This window comes from Neodiprion lecontei, chromosome 2 (assembly GCF_021901455.1).
Source record: "Neodiprion lecontei isolate iyNeoLeco1 chromosome 2, iyNeoLeco1.1, whole genome shotgun sequence".
Taxonomy (NCBI): Eukaryota; Metazoa; Arthropoda; class Insecta; order Hymenoptera; family Diprionidae; genus Neodiprion; species Neodiprion lecontei.
In genome coordinates this window covers 5,584,683-5,605,845 of record NC_060261.1, presented here as the reverse complement: position 1 = coordinate 5,605,845, position 21,163 = coordinate 5,584,683, and the positions used below count along the sequence as shown (strand labels likewise).

The window sequence follows — 21,163 nt, the reverse complement described above, 5'->3', positions numbered from 1 at the left end:
AGGTATTCTGGAGGAGCTACTGAGCAAGGAGAATAAAGTTCTGGAGCACTGGACACAGCGAAAGAAGCGCCTTGATCAGTGCCATCAATATGTATTGTTCGAACGCAGTGCAAAGCAGGCTCTAGAATGGATTCGGGAAACTGGAGAACTCTATCTCGCTACGCATACAAATGTTGGAAAAAATCGCGCGGAAAATGAACAGCTACTGCAGGAACACAATGAATTTAAAGGAGCTGCAAAGGTTGGAAATTTACTGGGCTATAAAATACATATTAACACTGCGGAGTGTGTTCAATCATAGCATATGAAATCGTCGTTTTACATTCAGGAAACTCGAGAGAGGGTTAAACTGCTTATTCAGCTAGCTGACAATCTTGTTGAAAAAGGACATGCTCATGCCGCTGCGATTAAGCAATCTGTTGCTGAGGTGGATCAACGCTACAAGGACTTTAGTTTGCGCATGGATTGTTACAAAACTCAAATCGAAGGAGATCTGGGAATACAATCTGATGACGGTCACAAGGATCTGGCAATTGATAGAAACTCGGATCCTCTTCTGGAAGAAAAAATCAAAGGAAAAGATTTGAAAGAGCTAAATGAAGAGAAGAGACGATCTGCTCGTCGAAAAGAGTGAGTTTATGGAGAAAGATTGCAAAATATTCATGATTTTCGCGCAAGTCTACACTCAGCATAAAATTGTAGGAAAATTAAATTTTGGCTATAACTAGATATATTTCATTTCCAGGTTCATCATGGCCGAACTCTTACAAACCGAGCGAACCTATGTTAAAGATTTGGAAACATGTATTCGATGCTTCTTTGAGGAAACGAGAAGTGGACGAGGTAACGTTCCTGCCGGACTACAGGGAAGAGAATCAATGATATTCAGTAACATGGAAGAGATTTACCAATTCCACAGCGATATATTCTTACGTGAATTGGAAAAATATGAAACTATGCCAGAGGATGTTGGTCACTGTTTTGTTACCTGGGTAAAATTTGTCATGCACTTTTTGTTAATTGTTTGCTCGATGCCCAATTTCACTAACTCGTTATTAATAATCGATGATCCTCTCTCCAGGCTGCAAAATTCGACATGTATGTTACATATTGTAAAAACAAGCCAGAGAGCAATCAACTACTAGTCGCACACGGGGGAACGTGGTTTGAAGATTTACAGCGAAAGCACAGAGTCGAACATCCCATCGCCGCGTATCTGATTAAACCTGTTCAAAGGATCACAAAGTACCAACTACTCTTAAAAGACCTTCAGGTACAGAGCACAATGATGTTTTGTACTTTGCAATTACCCAAAAGCGACGATTTCTATTGCTGAAACAAATCGCGTATGCGTACGAATGGTGCGGTAATTTTTTTTTATTATTTTGACAGGCCTGTTGCCAGGAAGGTCAGGGTGAGATAAAAGATGGTTTAGAAGTAATGCTAAACGTGCCTAAAAAAGCAAACGATGCTTTACATTTGAGTCTTCTGGAGGGCTGCGACGTCAGAATAGATACACTAGGAGACGTAGTACTTCAGGACTCTTTCACAGTTTGGGACCCTAAACAGCTGATCAGAAAGGGTCGAGATCGGCACATATTCCTTTTTGAATTGTACTTGCTGTTCAGTAAAGAGGTCAAAGATTCAGCTGGAAAGGTTAGTTAACAATCGAAGAAGCTGACGTCAAAAGATTATCCAGTTTACACCGTCAAAACAATTTTTTTCCTCTTTTTTTTATTTTACTATGATAGTGTTTTCCAAATAACCTGCAGGTCAAGTACATCTACAAGAGTCGCCTGATGACTTCTGAGCTGGGAGTAACGGAGCACATCGAGGGTGACGAGTGCAAGTTTGCAGTTTGGACAGGACGGGCGCCGACCAGCGATACTCGGGTTGTTTTGAGGGCCAATTCCTTGGAGGCGAAACAGTTGTGGGTGAAGAGGCTACGCGAGGTCATTCAGGAGACGTATTTCAGTTTGAGCATGCCCAAGAGTCCTGCGAAGAAGAGTTCCAGTCAACGATCCAGCAGAGACCTCGAGGAGTGTGCATCCCTGGACGACAGCGTTGAAAATCTCGATCGAAACTCCCTTGCGTCATTTGGATCCACAAATACGACGGACTCCGACAAGGTAAGAGAATCTACAACGGTTTTCCAAATTTCATTAGATCTGATTCGAGCGGTAAACTAGGAAATGCAAGTCCGCTTAAAAAAAAATATAAACATCGCCGCGTTCGACGTTGTATTAAGTGTTAAAAAAATACTCTAAATTGCACACCTTGGGTTGAGAATGTCGTATTGCATAAGTATATTTTTTTCGCTGGTAGCGATAAATTAACGGTAAAATATAACCGAAGCCCCAATTCTACTGACTGTGGTCTTATTATTCTTAGATACACAAGCCTCGCCAGTCGTGTTTACAATAAACATTTAGCTCGCACTGTCCGTCAGACAAGAGCCTGGAATACTTTGCAATCCACCAGGATCGTAAATTTCAAAGAAAATGTTTTTCGCCAACGGACACCTCCACAATTTTATCTCTGTTGTATTATACGTGTATTTTTTGATCCACGTGAGTCGTGCCAATTTCCACACGTACACTATAATTTATGCGATCAGGTCAGGCGTGATAAGCTTTATACGCTTATAGGCATGTACAGACAATGCTCACACTTACGAATAAGCATATCCGGTTTCGTTTTCTTATCTCTAGACCCTTCTTGATGGTTTGTGGTTTGGAACATGTAAGAAAAACGAAGGAACTCAGGTTTTTTCCCAACGTTTTTACTTTTCTTTGTTTATTTATTATTCATTATGGTTACTGTTATTCGTGTGAACTTCTTTAAGGGATAAAAATTCTCTATGATCGTTTCTTTGCGTCCCAATTGTCTTTAAACTAACTGGAAACGTTGAAAGTCTTTCACAGTGAATAAATATCGTCCAGAGATTGAAAATTTTACTCCACATTACTCTTACAATCGTTTGGTAATGCACAGCTCATTGAGAATTTCGTATTACTTTCGCAATAGAAAAACGGAAAGATCCTTAAAAACATACTGGGAGAATAAATCTGTTGATACCAAAAGTAATTCCACCCTTAAGCATACTACTCTATATATTGTCTTCATGAAAATCGTGAATCGTCACAAATTTCTCCGTTAAATCCGATAGGCGAGATCGGTCGACTCGCATTTTGGTAAATTTCTCAAGTTTCTTAGTTATACAAAACTGCGTACCAGAATCAATTGAATCGATATCGTATGAAAAATGCATATGCATATCATATGACGAATCCGATAATTTGCTTATCATATATCAAACTTAATCTCAGAATTTCAAAACATCCATATCAAATCATGGAAACTGGATATGGGACGGAGCTTTTCTCGATCCTTAATCTCGTTTTAGTTTCTCAGATTTTTTTCCCCATCACCATCGTCGTATCTGTTATGCAATTGTAAAGTACTGAATGCGAGATTGACGATGAACCGTCTGATCATCAATACCTAGTAATAAGGTATAACTTAGATCCACACGAAACGTGCAAATGAATCCCTCTTCATCTTCGCTTTCTCCGTGTAGATCTATATTTTTTATCGTAATTTTTTTTTTTTTTTAATTTCTCTTTATGTTTAATCCTTTTTTATCATCGTCAGTGGAGATATAGCCATAGGGAAAGAGACAGCCGACGAGTGGTAGAAGTAACCACCCCTACCTTCCCCCCTTTCCCCGTTGAAGGAGGCAGCTGCGCGGGGGTTCTTCACCTAACGGATCGATCCTTTCGAAACGCCTCTTTCCCCGTGCTACCTCAACCTGAACCTCCAACCGTCCGTTACACAGGCGACGATAAGGGGGCGGCTGTGTATGTAAAACCGTAAAGCCAAGCGTTCCCCGCAGGACCGACGAAGCCGACGCCGACGCCGACGCCGACGGCAGCGTCGTGACCGCGCCATCGACGGCGCTAAGCGTCGTTACTATATATCTAACACTAGGTGATATGCGCGGTGGCTCAGGCTGCGGCGTCAGGCCTCCGCCCGGGCGACGACGCCGGCTCCGGAGAACGTCGAGGAACCTTTCAGGGACCGACCGATCAGTGTCACCGCGACTCTCGGAACCTCCGGAGCGACCGATCCGCTCCCCGTCTTACATATGTGCGCTAGTTTATCCTAACATATGTATATATGTATATACAGATAATAATCAACTCCATTCTCATACGCACATTGCGGTCTAACGATGCCAATTCAATTACCGTAATTATTAAACGTTTATTTTAACGTAACGTTGAACATTTGTCAGAGATACTTACGGGTACGGTGAGTCGAAGGTACAGAAAAAAAAAACTAGGAAGATCACGGTCAACGAAGGAAAGTCCAAATTGCCCTAGCTCGAATCGCTGTCGTCAATCGTAGAGTCGATTTGTCGTTTGCATCTTCTTTTTTTTTCCGTCAATCGAGCGAGACGCGGACACTTTTTCTCAAATCTGAAATGCAGGAGATGATCTCGGTGACGATGATGATAAGGGATTCACCTCCTCGTCGTTGTCCTGACGGGTGCTCGAGGTGCGCCGGCTCGTTCAGGTCGTTTTTTACGCTCACCGGTATAACCGATGAATTTTAAATCAGAGTCGAGTTGACTCGCGATCGGGGATTATTTCGGGTCTGCAAAAACCCGGTGTTTTTGTTTGTTGGTTGAGTGGTAAAAACGGCGGTGGTGATATTAACCTGTCATGTCTTCGTCCTCGACCAGCAAGACTTCTTCCATCGCCCAAAAGGCCAGACGGAAAATATCTCTACCATGGTTTCGTCAGGGTTCCGTTGCTCCGCCGCACCCCGCTCTTGCAAGGCAACACACCATCGATACACCCGGTTCCTTTCAGGCAAGACTTCTTCGACGGCAACCTTCCCTTTCCCAGGTAGAGAGACAGAAGTCCACAAGCGCACACACACGCTCGGTCTATCGTGCCTTTCTTTTTTATCTTTGCGCTATTTCGTTATCTGATTTTTTTTGATACCCCAAAAATTCCTACCCAAGTCCTTGAATATTGCGACCGTTGTAAAAATATTATGCGTACCAGGAATCTTTCGTTGGTTTTTCCAAAATTTTTTCCGGAAAGAAAGAAAGAAAGTAAGTTTTGTTTTACTTTCCTTTTCCTTTTTTTGTTTTTTTTTTTCGAATATCTAGAAGGAACGAGTTTGATTCAATTGTTTTTACGAATTACATTTTATTATTTGTTTCGAACACATTCGCACTACGGATGGCTTAACGCGGATGCGTTTGACCTTCGTCGGCGAAGGGTGAACTTGGTAAGGAAAGGGGACACCGGGTCGCAGATGCGGCGGATCATCTCGACCTTGTCGCGCGATACGGGGGGATCTCCTCGATCCAGCTTTGTATATATTTATATGTACATATATATATATATATACACACATATATATATATCTGAAACAAGACTGATAAAACGTCCGTAAACCCTGTTGCATGTTGCAACGATTAATTGCACACCTAATAATAATTACACTGTCATTTTTCTATCGCATTATCTGAAAAAAAATTGAAACTTCTCAATTTACCGTATGAAATGAATATTATTATTTTTTTTTTGAAAATTGAATATAAATAAAAAAAATGAAATAAAACAAATCCGTCATCCTACAATTATTTTCACGGATCCGAAGTTCGTTTGTGTTTGAATTTGTGATATCACAGCAATGTTTGAATACGTGATTTATAAGTGTATAATCGTGAGAAATGCACCGACTACTGTCGCCTTTTACGGAAGTATAAATAAACCGCGTTGCACGTATACAAATGTCCATGCAGCTGAGTTTCTTTGGAAATAGATAGTACGCGACTCTGAGTTTAGAATGCAATAGTTATAACGATGTGTATGAAATTCTCTATGTTTGTACAAGTTATGCGCAATTAATCTAAAACCGTATCGCTGTACAGAGAGAGAGAGAGAGAGAGAGAGAGGGAGGGAGAGGGAGAGGGAGAGAGATGGAACAATATTCAATTTTTAAATTCAAATCACACAAAACGATATTGTAATGTTTTAACTTTTCCATTGCCACACTGAGAGAAATTTTTAGTCCCAGTTACCGCTCAGTCCTTAACTATTTTCATTTTTTATCACAATCGAAAAATATACTTCTAGGTAGAGAATGAAAATTAGTTTTCTAGCTGTTACCGGAAAGTCTAGAATCCGTTACTATTCTTTCTCATTACGATCACTGTTGCTATATTTTCTTGCGACTGTAGCGAAAATTTAACGCTTGTGCACCGATAAATTGACGTTAAAGTCTCGTTTAACTAAAAAAGTAGAGTAAACCTCAGAAACTGATTTTCCGTTTCAATAACCAAAAAAGGATCAACGACAGCGCAAACTGGTTGGGCGTACCTCGTTTTTCGCAATTGCAACAATATTCAAACAGTTTCTTCAACGATACCATTGTTACTCAATTTTTCTAGTCACCGTAACAAATGAAATTTCTCTCACAATCAGTGCATTTGCGACTAATTTTGCCATTGGAAAAATCGTAGTTTCTTGTCTGTTAACTATAATAATACGTCCGTTTACGTATACCCTCGTAATATCGCGTGTAGGTGTGCCGTCACTAGTTTGACAGATGACAGATGTCAGACGTCGACGTGCGCCTTATGGCTTGATACATATATACACAGTTTTAACACGCGTATCCATATGCGCTGCGTTTTTATACATACCTGTTACGTTAGAGTCATTAACGCCGCTTACCTGGCTAATATCTATCTGTAAAACGTTGGGTACATACCATCAATCGCAGAGATTAAAAATTTACGCGTGTATGTATACTATTATATAATACGATATACTATTATATAATACGATGTAATATAATACGTCCGATATAACCGGTGGAGCATACATTTGAAAGAAAGATGAAAAATGACAAAAAAAGAAAATAATTATAATATTAATAGTAACAATCTGCAAGGGTTGAGAGAATTTTTTTAAACACGTTAAAATATTTATAACGGGGGAGGGGGGGGGGATTGTTCCTGCAATGTCATTTCGTGCGTATAACATATATATGTGTGTGTAAAACAGACGTATGTATGGTATGAGTTTGGAATAATCAAACCGTAAACCGTTGACTATAAATATCTCTCGGTTTACTTTAGTTTCAAACTAACGTTTATATATCTATCCTAGGTTTGTATGTGTACAGTTTTTAAGCTGCACAGGGACATACATTACAATTTTCACTGTATACAAACTCATCGATGCAGATATTGTTCGCAATTACGTGCGCGATGCGTTGTAATGTTGTAATACGGATGAAGAAAAGGGGGAAAAAAAAAAAACAAAACCAAATACAAAATCAGTTTTTAACTGAAATTGAAACACGTATTATTAGGTGTACAGGCTTATATAATTTTCGTATTATTATTAATAACACGTTGGCAAAAAACCTACGTTCTTTACAATGTTCGGGAAGTAAAAGGGAACGGTGATATATTTTTTTTAGCGTCTAGGTTATTTTTTCATTCTTTTTCTTCTCTCTCTCTCTCTCTCTCTCTCTCTCTCTCTCTCTCTCTCTCTCTCTCTTTCTCTCTCTCTATATATCCGTTTTGTACGCGTGGTAGGAATGACGTAACGAAATTGTTACCGAAAATAAAAAAAAACGTCCGATGTTACCACTCGGATCTGTTGCAGGCAGGTCTGCAGTGGACAGCGAGACAGTTATTTTTCGCTAATTTTTCACCTACGGTGCAGCAGCTTGGCTCTCTCACGCACGGCTCTCGGCTGGTATCCGAATTAAACGTAAACGCGCACCTCGGTGTATAAACTTAATCGGAATTTATACGTTTCAACCCCCCCCCCCCCCACCACCACCACTGGTCGGAGTTAATGAAATTCCGCTTTCTGCGTCGACTCCTGTCCATCTCTCTCCCCTACCTCCCTTTTCATTCTCTCGTTCTCTAATTCTCTAATTCTCTCGCTCTCTTATCACGTTCTCCGCCCTGCCTAGTACACGAATTTACGAATACGTCATCCCCTTGCGAATATAACTAACGTCGGTGCCTCTCGTACTTTATATCACAATTATCAAAGCGCCGAGGATCTTGCTAATTGTGTTTGAGGGACCGTATAATATATATATATATATATATATATATATATACATATATACTATATACGATGATTTTCACAATGAAGAAATTAAGACGAAATTATTTTACGAGAATGTACTTAGCCTGACGAATGACGATCGTTATTTAATTATCTTCTTTGTTTTTATCCATTTAAAAGACAAGGTATAAATTTTTAGGACTGTATTAATTGAATCGAATTGTACACTGAGAGAAATTTCAAGTTCCGGTTACCGCTCGGTCCTTAACTATTTTCATTTTTTGCCACAATCGAAAAATATTGTTCTAGGTAGAGAATGAAAATTAGTTTTCTAGCTGTTGCCGGAAAGTCTAGTATCCGTTACTATTGTTTATCATTACGATCACTGTTGCTGTATTTTCTTGCAACTGTTGCTAAAATTTAACGCTCGTGCAAGAATAAATTGACGTTGAAGCCTTGTTTGACTAAAAAAAGTAGAGTAAACTTCAGAAACTGATTTTGCGTTGCAATTAACAAAAAAGGATCGACAATAGCGCAAAATGGTTAGGCGTAGCTCGTTTTTCGTAATTCCAACAATATCCAAACACCTTTTTCAAGGATATCTGTTTTATTGAATTTTTCTAGTTACTGTAAATAAATGAAATTTTTCTCAGTGTATGGTAGATGAACTAAGATTTAGATGAATTTGCGGGAAAATACGGAAACTAGAAAATTTGAAAAAAAACTGCATTTAATCATATGCACGATTAAACGACAGGTCAATTTATGCAAAAGTTTCGCAAAATTTACGAACGACGCGTTAGAGTTAGTTTTATCTAAGAAAATATTTTTGCAACCAGTAATCTATTCGTTTACGTGTAAAAAATATAAAAATAAGTCACGTAAGCTGCGGGGTGAAATCCGTGGGACCATGAACACATTGTCGATGGTCGTTCGGGGTCGATAAATTGTCAGGGGAAAAGCTGTCAGAAACTGGTATCAACGGCAGAAGCAGCGACGACACTGGGCGAATGGAGGCGAAAGGTTTCAACCCTTTGAATTCACGGTTCGTCGAGCGACTAACACGTTTTACCGATATCGCCGATGTCGCTCGTATTACGTATAATCGGAGGCCGCTCGCGGTTGTCAAAACCTCAATAAACATTAGGCGGCTTGAATAAGTTGCAAGGAAAAACCGACCTGTCTGCCTCTCGATCAATTTTCATTCCGAACTTGAAACGTCACGAAAGCGCCTAATTCCGAATTGTTTGGTGGCGAAATTTGAAATAAAGAAATCGAACTTCGATGAAACGATACAGTTTCGAATGGCCGGAAAGTCGACGGCTCAAAGTTACGAAATGCAAGATTTCGAAAATTCAAATTACACTGTCACTTCGTTACAGTAACTAGAAAAATTGAGTATTTTATTTTAAGTTTTACCACCAAAGAAGGAACTTTTCAAATGCGAAATTCCCCCCCCCCCCCTAAATCTGACGTCAATTCATGCTAATTTTTTTTACTCTAATTATATAACTTACTAAACCTCGGGCAAGTTCATCTGGATGACTTCAAGCTGGATCTCGATGCACCGGTCTGAATGTAATGATACAGTATTATTTCAGGATACAGAAATTATATATATATATATATATATATATATATGTGTGTGTATATATATTTATATGTATGCATATATTTATAGATATATTTTTATACTTACGACTATTTCTATTTCTATTTCCGATCCGTGTTTGTATACCGTATTACTTTATTTTTAGATCTTAAGATCGTTTCAATCAAGGAAACACCGCAGATGTACACACACGCACACACACTCACACACAAACACCGAGACACACTTACGCACACATCATTCGTGCCTGCGTGCGTATTTACGTCGGTGCCGTGGGTATAAATTTTCTCGGGATCAAGTCCATTGTCTGATTTTTACGTATCAATCTACGGGTTTCATCGAGTATCATAAACGATGCAACGAAGTTGCAATTGTTTCAGAATTTATGCCAGTTTTTTCGACCTTATCTCCGCGTTCATATCATCGCGTTCCACACATTGGAAAATGGTGGAAAGGAAAAAAAAAAAAGAAAAAATAAAAACGAAAAACAAAGTTGAGGTTAATTGCGCTGTCGTTGTGGGAGAAATTTTGAAAGTTTTGCTATTTTGGAACCAACGCTTTTTATGAAACGTCAAAAGTTATGGGAATTAAAATTCGATCTTTGTTTTTTTTTTTTTTTTTTTGCACCTCGGTTTAACGAAAATGTTTCAAAACCTTTTACACGGTATACCGTGTATATAAATGAAAATTGGAAAATCGTCAAGCTTCGACTTATTTCCGTTATTATACGGTTGATTTTTTACTCTGACCGAATTTCTTCCTTTAGAAAAAATAAATAGGTAAAAAATTAAAAAAAAAAAAAAAACAGCACATAATGCGATTGCATCCCGTAGGCCATTTTTTACATACCTATAGATTGAACGATAAATTGTTATTTGTTTCCAGTTTTTTTTTTTATTTTTTCTTTATTTCTTTTCAAACCTCCGTACTTCCGTATCCATCTCACGCTATCAATTTTTCTCTTCCTCCCAGACCGGAGTCGCGGAAATGACATGGGTGGTCGCTGATCATTCGGCAGCACCGGGATCGAGGGAATTGACCGTTTCCAAGGGGCAGCAAGTCGAGGTGCTCGAAAACGGTACCGGGGAATGGACTCTTGTTAGACTCTCGGTCGCACCTGGACAATCCGATAATCCTCCTCTCGAGGGTCTCGTTCCAACCGCCGTTCTCAAGCAGCCGCCTACAACAGCCTGCAAAACTTCACCGTCCAGGAAGGCTCCGTCACAATCGACGATACCCGTTGCTCAACAATCCGTCAACGCCGAAGACACCGGTGAGTCAAAAATCGATTATTTTTATCCAAATTCAGGCGAAGGTCGATGTTTTTTTTTTTTTTTTTAACATCGTCAATTTTATTCAGATTTATAGGTTGTCAACGTTTCCCAATCGTTGGATTATTATGTTTTTATTAAGCTGCGAAGGTCTCTTTTAACGATTTATAGAAAATAGTTGGAATCAACTGCTGGAAATTGGAAAAAAAATCGGTTATAGCTACGTAACAAATTGTTGATCGTAATGAAATTGATGAAATTTATCGAGTTTTCGTCAACGAACCTGCGAACTTGAATCGTCAAGAATTTATCATCCCTGGAATATCCTGAAATCACCTGAGAGTCTGTAAAAAATTTTCTGGAGCGATGTGTCTTAAAAAAAAAAAACAAAATCCAAATCACGTGAAATGTTTTTCATAAACCCTGCGACGTCCAATGTGGAATCTTTAAAAAATCTTTTTAATAACTTTAAACCTTTTTAACTACATTAATCTTTGGTGTCATTTTGCCAAGTCTTTAAATTAATATAAAATAAAAATAATAAAAATAAACGAAAATTAAAAATTTTAAGAAGAACATTCCGCACTCTTTGTAAGAAAACGTATCGAGTTGGATTTTCACTTTGTTATCACTTATGCAACATGTATTGCCGTTTTCCAAGGAATTTAGATATTGGCGAAAATTTGTCATTCGTTTTACATTCATTCCGTCCACCAGACTCGACGTTTAAACGTCCTCCTAATTTTGCGCACCGGAAGTTAAGCTTCGCTGTATTTCAGACTTCGCCTTTCGTTCTTTATTTCCATTCAATTTAACTGCTTTGTTTTTATCGTCCGCACGAGCTATCGTCATTTACTGTTTATTTGATTCTTCTTTTAATTTTGCGGTATACTTTGTGTTTCATTGCAGTTTAGCGTCCGAATAGCAACTGCGAATTTTTCGTTTTTCTTTTGACAAACCTTTCAAGTAACGCGGAGAAGATATGAAAAAAAATATATCATGAAGGGTATATTCGTAAGAATTTGATAAAATATTTAAGCCAACTTGTCGATGCATATTTTTTTTATGTATATTAAGGGGGGAAACCGGTTTATGAGGTCGAAATTTTGCTGTTTTTCATGATTTTCTTTAACCAGTAAGGAATAATCACAAATTGTTTAAACTTGGAGGATATTTTATTTATGTTTTCAACTACACTTTAAAATTTTTTCAAACGATTTCCGCCGGAAATAGTGGAGTTGCAGTCCATGGTCGATTGCCATCCGAGCATTTGGCTGGCGTACATCCCTGACGTCGCAATTTTTATCTGTAATCATCAGGATTTGTTTTTTTTTTCATTAAAAACATATTTTCTAAGAATACGAACCTAATTATGATCAAACAAATTGAAAATTGCATGTTTTTGAGGTGTTTGAACACAATGTCATGTTTTTATACTATATTGTTTCATCTTTCTTGCATAAAAACATATATTTTTAATAACAATATAATCCCCGAATTTGGTTCATGTCACGTGGAATTGAATAAAGAATATCTGCACCAAATTTCAGAACGATTGATCAATAACTTTTTTGAGCTAGAATGTACGCAAGTCGAAAAAAAGTCGTTTCGAGAAAAACGCGTTTGAAATAAAATGTAGCGGAAACGAGAAATTCAAGGCAGTAATTAATTATAAAAAATGCTCATCGGTTAATCAGCTATTCCAGCACCGTATAGCAATCCCTCTTTCTATTATTCAATAGCACAGCGGTATTTGAGGCAGGTAGCTGGAAAAGAAGGGCCTGGGCGACCGCTCCGTTATAATTACCGTGCGCTTCTTCACAGAACCGACGGGCGGTCACTTAAGTGCTCATTGCATTCGAACTAACGGGAAATTTGCTTTGAAATTTTGACCATATATTCTTGAATAGTTGTACTAACGGTTCATGCAATAAAGAAAAGACGATTTTTCGATCGGTCTAAACTGGTTTCCCCCCTTAAGCGACGTATGGACTTGGATGATTTCGTTCAATTTCTCATCAGCAAATCTATATATGTATATGTATGAAGAGAGAGAGAGAGAGAGAGAGAGAGAAATAATTGCAGAACTAAATTGTATGAATACTGCTCGGTGAATCCGAACCGCGGTTCAATTAATTTTTAACAAACTTATCGCCGAACTGCAGCAACGAATATATGCCTGATTCTGTAGTTAATGGAATATAGATTTAATTTTCTCGATACCAATTCTATTTTTTATCGGTGCGGTATGTTTACGATCTTACATGCGAAAAAAAAATAACCGATACTCATATTTCGATGTTTTTTCTCCTTTTCTTTTCGTAATCCATCACCTCAATTTGTGTTTGAGTTAAGCAATGATCGGGTAAAAGAAATTTAGAGAAAAGAAACTAGAATAAATTTGTCTTGTAATAAATACATAAATTTTATATCACTTTTTATTCGTTGCGATTTATCAATCAGTAATTTTCCTGTGGTATACTCGTTTATTATACGTACAACGTGTGTAACTACGTATCGATTCGATATCTTGAGTGATTGTATAAATTCACGAATATACTGGTGGTATGAACATCGTTGAGAGAAAAATTGAGAGTCTCGTCGCAGCGTCTGGTTGGCAAATGCGTTTGACACAATGATACGTATTGCAAACAGAAACGAAGACAAGATAGCCTATTTGCGATATCTCTTATTGTAGATACTCGTTACAGAGCATCTCGCAATCAGATATTATTAAACGGTGTTACGGAATTTATATTTTCGATTACAAAAGTGCGGGAGATCGATTAAAACTCGGAACGCTATAAAGTTGTTAATGGATCAAATCGAAAATTGTTGAACTCCGCGACGTGCCGACTCTTATGTAAAAAAAAGAAAAAAAAGTTGTCGAATTTCTTGAAAGTCTCTTTTCACTTCTTCGATCATTCGAATAAATCCGCGTTTTCTATGCAAGCTTGTAAAATCTTTGCGCCGGTGTATTTCCCAAGCTAAACTGAGAAAAATTTTTAGTTCCGGTTACCGCTCGGTCCTCAACTATTTTCATTCTTTACCACAATCAAAAAATATAGTTCTAGGTAGAAAATGAAAATTATTTTTCTAGCTGTTACCGGAAAGTCTAGAATCCGTTACTAATCTTTCTCATTACGATTACTGTTGCTATATTTTCTTGTAACAGTTGCGAGAATTTAACGCTTGTGCAACGATAAATTGATGTTCAAGCTTTGTTTAACTAAAAGAGTAGAGCAAACCGAAGAAACTGATTTCGCGTTGCAATTGCCAAGAACTTTTCCACATTTATTTTCTCATTACTCATTATATTTGCGGAAAAAATTCTTTTATTTACAATTATACCATGAAACTAGTTCACCGCATAAGTCAAGAGGAAAATGTTCAAATTCTCGAAAATTTTCATTATATCTATTATTATACATCGGATTAGAATTATGGTTACGAGGAGTGATTGTTGAATTTTTAAATACGGAACAATAAAAATAAATTTAAAGCAACGATCGTTTTCAGCTGAATCTTTGTTGAATTTCGGCACGAAGTTGGCGAAAGGAAAAATAGGTCGTAACGAAATTGAAAATCACGCCCCGCGGTACAAGCGACTGTTTTCCTAATAAGTAACTCGTGTCCCTGATTGACGCGGAATGATAAAGAACGGATCGATGATTGATATCGCAGAGCTGCGTGATGGCCGAGGCGATCAGGCGCCCGTCCGCCTTTTATCCTCAATTGGGTTTGTTGAAACAGGACATTTCATCCTGTATCAGATAATCCGCGAAATGGATCGTCGCAAAGGACGAAACTGGACTAACGTCGAGGACGTTGATTCGGGGAAAAAAATTTAGGCTTTTCTTTACCGACATTTATTCATACGATCGGCAAATGGCAATAAATAAATAAATAATGAAAACATGAAATAAATCCGTCTAAAATATAGTATTGCAAATAAAATCGGAACGAATCTAATAGACTTTTAACGACTTGAACTTTGACGTTTGGGTGTCTGAGCTTTGGTTCATAATTTCAGTGTTTGCAGTTTTATTTATTTGCCAAGGATTAACCCTCTGAGTCACCCATTGTTGTGCTGAGTCAGGTTTTATTGCAAGATAGTGGTTTATGGTCTTCGGGGTTGTTGGTTACGAATCCAAAATCAGCTTTGATAATTCGAGATGGTGGATCCAATATGGTGGACGAAAATTTCAAATTTGATCGAATAAGGTCAAAAAACTCTATGCAGGAGTTTTCGGGATCGCTGATTGAAACCGCCGTAATGAGTTTTCAAAATCTGATTTCAGATTCGTAATCAGTGACCCCAAAAACCTCTGGACAGAGTTTTTGTTCTCGGGATTCGATCGAATTTTAATTTTTTGTCCGCCGTATTGGATCCGCCATTTTGAATTTATAAAATCCGATTTCAGATTCGCTATCAGCGACCCAAAAAACTTATAATTTACGTAAAACATGTATACGTGTAGAGAAGTAACTTTCTCGGAAATGAATTATGCCTTCAATTCTCACGATTTTTTTCAATTAATTCGCTTCCAATAATAATAATTTACACTATATCGCAACAATTACTCTCGAGTATTGAAAATGTACTAGTATACTATCAGAAATAGCAAAAAACCGCAAAGAAATACGTTGAAAAGTTCTCTAATTATACAAAAAATGTATATAAAATACATGGTAAGAATACTTACCCCAATGACTCAGAGGGTTAAAGATATAATAATTTGACAAAGATTCAATCTTTTACGATTATATCCTCGTAAAATTAATGACAAATATCTCGTTATAGTTTTGGGTATAACCAATTTGCTTGAGAGATGTGAAAATCGTTGAACCGTATAATCGAGAATATCGTTTAGGGCTCGTTATCACGCAGGGTAATCCAGGTACCCAATTAGACTGAAACTTTCTTGGCAAATTTCTACGAGCTCCCGACTAACCCTCTGAAACGTCAATGAGAGTGGTGAAACAACTCCGTGCCTCTTATCCCGACGAGTGTTGCCTACTCGTGACAACGAAGTGTTTCGGGCAAGGGGTGGAAAGGGGGTTGTTTGAGTTTCCGGCGCTCCGTCTTTTCCCGTATTTCCTCCTCCTCGTACACTTTGCGCTCTAGACCGTCTTTATCTGCACCCATCTATCTAACCGCTTTACTTCTACACTTAACGATATCTTCTCTATACCGATAAGTCACGAATGCTTTTGCCATTTCATGTATTTTATTACATTTCTCTTAGGTTAGAGTAATTATCGTAGTCGAGATAAGCGCGGCGATTTGAGCGGCTGAATTTGTCTCTTTTTCTTTTTTTTTTTCTTCTTTCTTTTTAATTGTTAGTATAATTATATTGTAGCGTTTTATCGAATGTTTAATTGAATTCTTTATCATTGTATTATCGTATGCGGAATTAATTTACTCAATTGTGCAACAGATGCGCGCGTGCAGTTTGTAACTGCATATTTTCATTCAATTAATACGCGTTTAATCTCATTTTATTCTTATATCGTGTTCAGACTTTGCACAGATCATGTAATGAATACACATGAATTGAAAAAACAATAAGTGCAGTTGAATAGAAGTATACATATAATAGGAATATAATGAAGAAATAAAAGTAGAATATCGTCGTGTTTCGATCTCGCATTTTACTTATACCGGGACAATCTCTTGAAACTTGGAAATCAACCGCGCATCCGTCAAATAATTCAATCTCATTGGTCTTCCAGTTTTTGACAGAGTTTGACAGATGAAACTCGGGATGGCCAGCCTGCGCGAACAGCCGATAAAATTCGCGCATGCGCGGTTCATTTTCAAATTTCAAGAGATTGTCCCGGTATACCTGATCACGTTAGTTACACGACGAATATTGAATAAATATATATCCAAAAAATAAAAGCTGACAAAGTTGTTTAAAATTGTACATCTGAACCTGCAATTGTACTGCACTGGTGATCGTTAACCTCTAGAGGACCGGAAAACCGATATATCGGCTCACCCTGTGATATGACCGTTGTATTATATAGCTGATACACAATACCAGACCCAATTTTCTTGAAATTAGGGGTCAACCTTTATCGTCACATATACCTGGAGTTTGAAATTGTTTCTATTCCAGGTAAAGCTATGATTCACTCCGTAGAACCCTTTGTACGCATTTTAGGCTCTTCGTGGATTTTTCGAGAACATACACTTTATGGGTGGTAATAAATGACCTCATTAACGGAATAGTTTGTTTTCAATAGAATTGAATGTCCCGCAGTCGGATTGGTTGCCGAAAAATAGTCGGCAACCAATCAGAGCTATCGAAACCCTCTACGTTGTACGAAAATTTTTACCATAAATACAGCCGTGCGTTTGTGCGAAAGTTAGTTGAGTTTCTACCTCTGGTTGAGTCAAGAACTCGTGCGTTGAAGTCAAATTATCCGTTTCGATTCTTTTTTCAAAATGTCTTACGCCGGGCGATTATTCGACATTATAATAATATCTTACGAGTTCGAGTGCAAGTGCGGGGAAAGGCATGTCGTCCACTTCGTTGTTGTGATTGAAACGAATTGAGTCGTCATGAAACCGAAGAGATTTACACCGAGTTCGACGGACGAATCGTCATCGTCGAGACGGAATCGTGTAGTTGATGTTTTAGATAAAGTTCACCGGCCTCGCCATCAATTATTCGCCTCATCGCGTCGTACGAATGAAAATCGTTACAATTTTTCCAAGTATTTGTTGGGAAATTGCATCCTCTTCAAATGTCGTCGTTCGTTTTCGTCACGGCAGCGGAATGACAACAAAGATATTCCAAACGGTAATGTCGATTTTATAAATATTTTTATTTTCACAATATTTATACGTATCAGGCTATCAACTTTGCGTTGTCAGTTTGCGAAATTTCAATCTGACAACAAAATTTCTTTCTTATTTTACTCGTACCTGTTCGGATCGCGTAATTTATTCAATCGAGATTGAATCTTTTCATCGACACGTTTATTAAAGTGGTTCAAAAAAAAAATCAAAAAAATCTTTTTTTCAAATTTACAACTTCGATAGTTGTAAGAAGTGGAAATAAAACGCCTGTTGAAATTTGAGCCCTTAACGTTGATATTTACTGGTTTTTGAATGCCATTTTTCATTTTCCATTTGATTAAAACGCGAAAATAATTTTACTTTCATTTTGAATTTTGTAACTGAGTAACGAGGCAATGTAGATAAATGTCCGATGCATGATTTTTCAGGGAATTGAATTGCACAGAATTTATTCTTATTTCTAGTACAGGGGCGTGTTTTCTCTTCTTCATGGACAAACAATAATTCGAAATAAACTTTAGTCTGCAAATATATATATATATATATATGTATATATATACACTTTTTTACGTCATCAATTTTCATTATTATACAATTGAATCAATCTATAATACATTGCGCGTAAAGAAATACAAAAATGTCTTGTGCATATTGCACAAATCTTTCTTACACTCTGACATCCTTGAAGCTAATTCGCCATCTATGTAAGTATAGGGGTTGGTTCTAAATGCCCTTCGTCCTTTGGCCCAATTCGATTTTCTCCGTCCCCTTTTCACCTAATTTTCTCGCGATCCCTTTCGCACGAACGTGATTATCATTATTATCATTTCTGTTACATTCGATCAGAAACCATACCGTAGGAAGAATTGTCTCGCACTTTTCGAACTCTTCGACCCTTTGCAGCATACGTTTCTTCTTGTTGTCTGATTTAAGAAATAGGCCTAGAGCTGAGAAATTTTCAAAGCTCAGAATGGCAGATCTCATATCAGCGAACACGATCAATATTTATATTTTCAGTCCGCCATATTTGACCCGCCATCTTGAATTTTGAAATTTTTACATCGAATTCGTTTTTAGCGACACAAAAACCGATGATTACCGAGTTTCACTTTTCCAGTCCCCATAAACTTTCCACAATTACATTTATTCTGTAAAAACAGGCATTTTCAACACTCTGTTCATTTATAGCGCTCATTTTATTCGCGGAATCGTTGTATAATCCCTTTTGAAACATCAACGTTGACATCTTAAGTCTGAAAGACAGCGATATGTCAAAAATTGTGTATAAATCTTGAACAACCTGTTCAAAAAAGATGCCTCATATACGAGACGCTACGCCGCAAAGGGTATGGAAAAAAAAAGAAAAAAAAAATCATAAAATTCAATTTTCGCATTCGTAATAATATATTTAGTAAAATATACAATAGCTTTCTCGTTACTTTATATCTTTATACATACATGTAGTAAAAAATATCAAAGTTGACGGAAGACACAGCGAGAGGATTTAGGGTTAACAATCAGAGACAATATTTCGACGATTCTATTCTTTCTTAATTTGGAACCAGCGTCCAGATAAAATTTCGAAAAATTTTACAACAATTGCCCTCCTAATTTCCATCGTAGGTACAAGAATAAATAAAAAGCACATACGTGATATACGTAGGCACGCGAAACGGCGAGAAGTGGGTGTAACCGGCGACGAGAAGAGAGGCAGGCAGGTCTCTCCTCTCCTCTCCTCTCCTCTCCTCTCCTCTCCTCTCCTCTCCTCTCCTCTCCTCTCCCCCTTCGTTCCTCGATCAATACGCGTGTCCTTGACCAGTGTTCGCAGCCTCCCGCGGATGTCCGTCCGGCTGCGCGACCTATCGCAACCCTCCCACCCTCCCTATCTATCCATCCTAGGGTAGAAAATCATCTCCTGCGCTGCACTACTTTTTTTTTCTCTCTCCTCCTTCCTCCTCCTCCTCCTCTTCTCCCCTCTCTTTCCTTACCTACCTCCACCATCCCCGTGTGACCCCGTTTTCGGTGACGGAAAGAATTCCGAAAGGAATGGCAGAGAGAAAAAAAAAAAAAAAAATTACGGACAGTCAAGTGGAAAATAGTCAACGAGTGTTGCTCGGAAATTATTTGAACGAAACTTCACGGCTCGGTTTTCTCGTTCGGAAGTTTCTTTTTTTTTTTTTCGCTCAATTTTATTTTCATTCTTCTACCACATCCACTTGTGTAATAGAAACAAAAAATGTATATATATATATATATATATATATGTGTGAAAAAACAAAATTATCGAGGTCGATTAAAGTGTGTATATGTACTATACATATGTATATGTATAAAGATGTTGAAGATGAGGATGCGGTAAAAAATCTGCACGTTATACTTTGATGTTCGAATTCTATTTTGAAACTTGTAAATAATATATATATATATATATACACACATATACACACATGTATAATTATATTGATATCGTGAAGGGTTCGTCAAGAGTGATTGATACTTTGGAATTCAAATTCCTCGCCTTTGGATTTTATCGCTGTAACTTTCGTATTATTATATCACGCAGCGTATATACGGTTGTTATAACAAAGGTGATTATCTTCGGTGGGGTGTAAAATGAAAGAAAATGAAGGAGAATAAAAAAAAATATTCCCCTACACAAGTATGTGTATAATAATACGGTGTAATATTTAAATATAGATGTTATTTTATTATTACTATTATTATAACGTCCTTGTGGGTCTAATCCGGGTTTAATCGTTCTCAGATTTTCGCGTGTAATGTATATTATGTGCATATGGGCTGTGCCTGGGTAAAACGTTTGTTACACATGTGTAATAATAATAATAGTAATAATAACAATAATAATAATAGTGATAGTTGTACTAATAATTTGTGACTAGTACGTGATCGCCAAACTCTCTGCTCCAGATCCTTGACGTTTGATAACGGCGAAGATTTTGCAACTAGTATAACTCGAATTTATACAAATTCTGAGAAAAGATACAACAAAGAAAAACAACACCTTTTAAAAAAACTACATGTGTTATACGCATTTATTTGCTTGTTTCTTTTTTCTTTATTTCCTTTCTTTTTTTCTTTTTTTTTTCATATCTTCTGTGAAAAATTTGTAATCGCGTATGTTGTCAGTATATACATATAAGTACAGGATAAACTGTGACAAAATGAATTCTTTCAACGTATAAGCTCTTTTCGAAACTATCGTCATTGCAACCGCCGCCGAGCTGCGTGCAAACGTAAATTGTATAATAAATATACATACGTCATATGTGATCACCGTCAGTGTTGGGAAAACTGGGGAAAAAGGTCAGGGTAAAAGAAGTAAGGTATGTAA

The 21,163-nt window shown here is 37.5% G+C and overlaps 1 protein-coding gene across 6 annotated transcripts in view; it reads left to right on the top strand.

Annotated features, from left to right (window-relative positions):
• The window catches only part of LOC107226646 (kalirin), a 44,674-nt gene that overhangs the window by 9,666 nt on the left and 13,845 nt on the right, over positions 1-21,163 (top strand). For all 6 annotated transcript variants that reach the window (XM_046732598.1, XM_046732596.1, XM_046732597.1 and 3 more), the window contains 7 exons: positions 3-241; positions 329-630; positions 746-992; positions 1,082-1,273; positions 1,393-1,656; positions 1,773-2,129; positions 10,702-11,002. In XM_046732598.1, the coding sequence (XP_046588554.1) occupies positions 3-241; positions 329-630; positions 746-992; positions 1,082-1,273; positions 1,393-1,656; positions 1,773-2,129; positions 10,702-11,002 (1,902 nt within the window). The remainder of the gene's footprint in view (positions 1-2; positions 242-328; positions 631-745; positions 993-1,081; positions 1,274-1,392; positions 1,657-1,772; positions 2,130-10,701; positions 11,003-21,163) is intronic.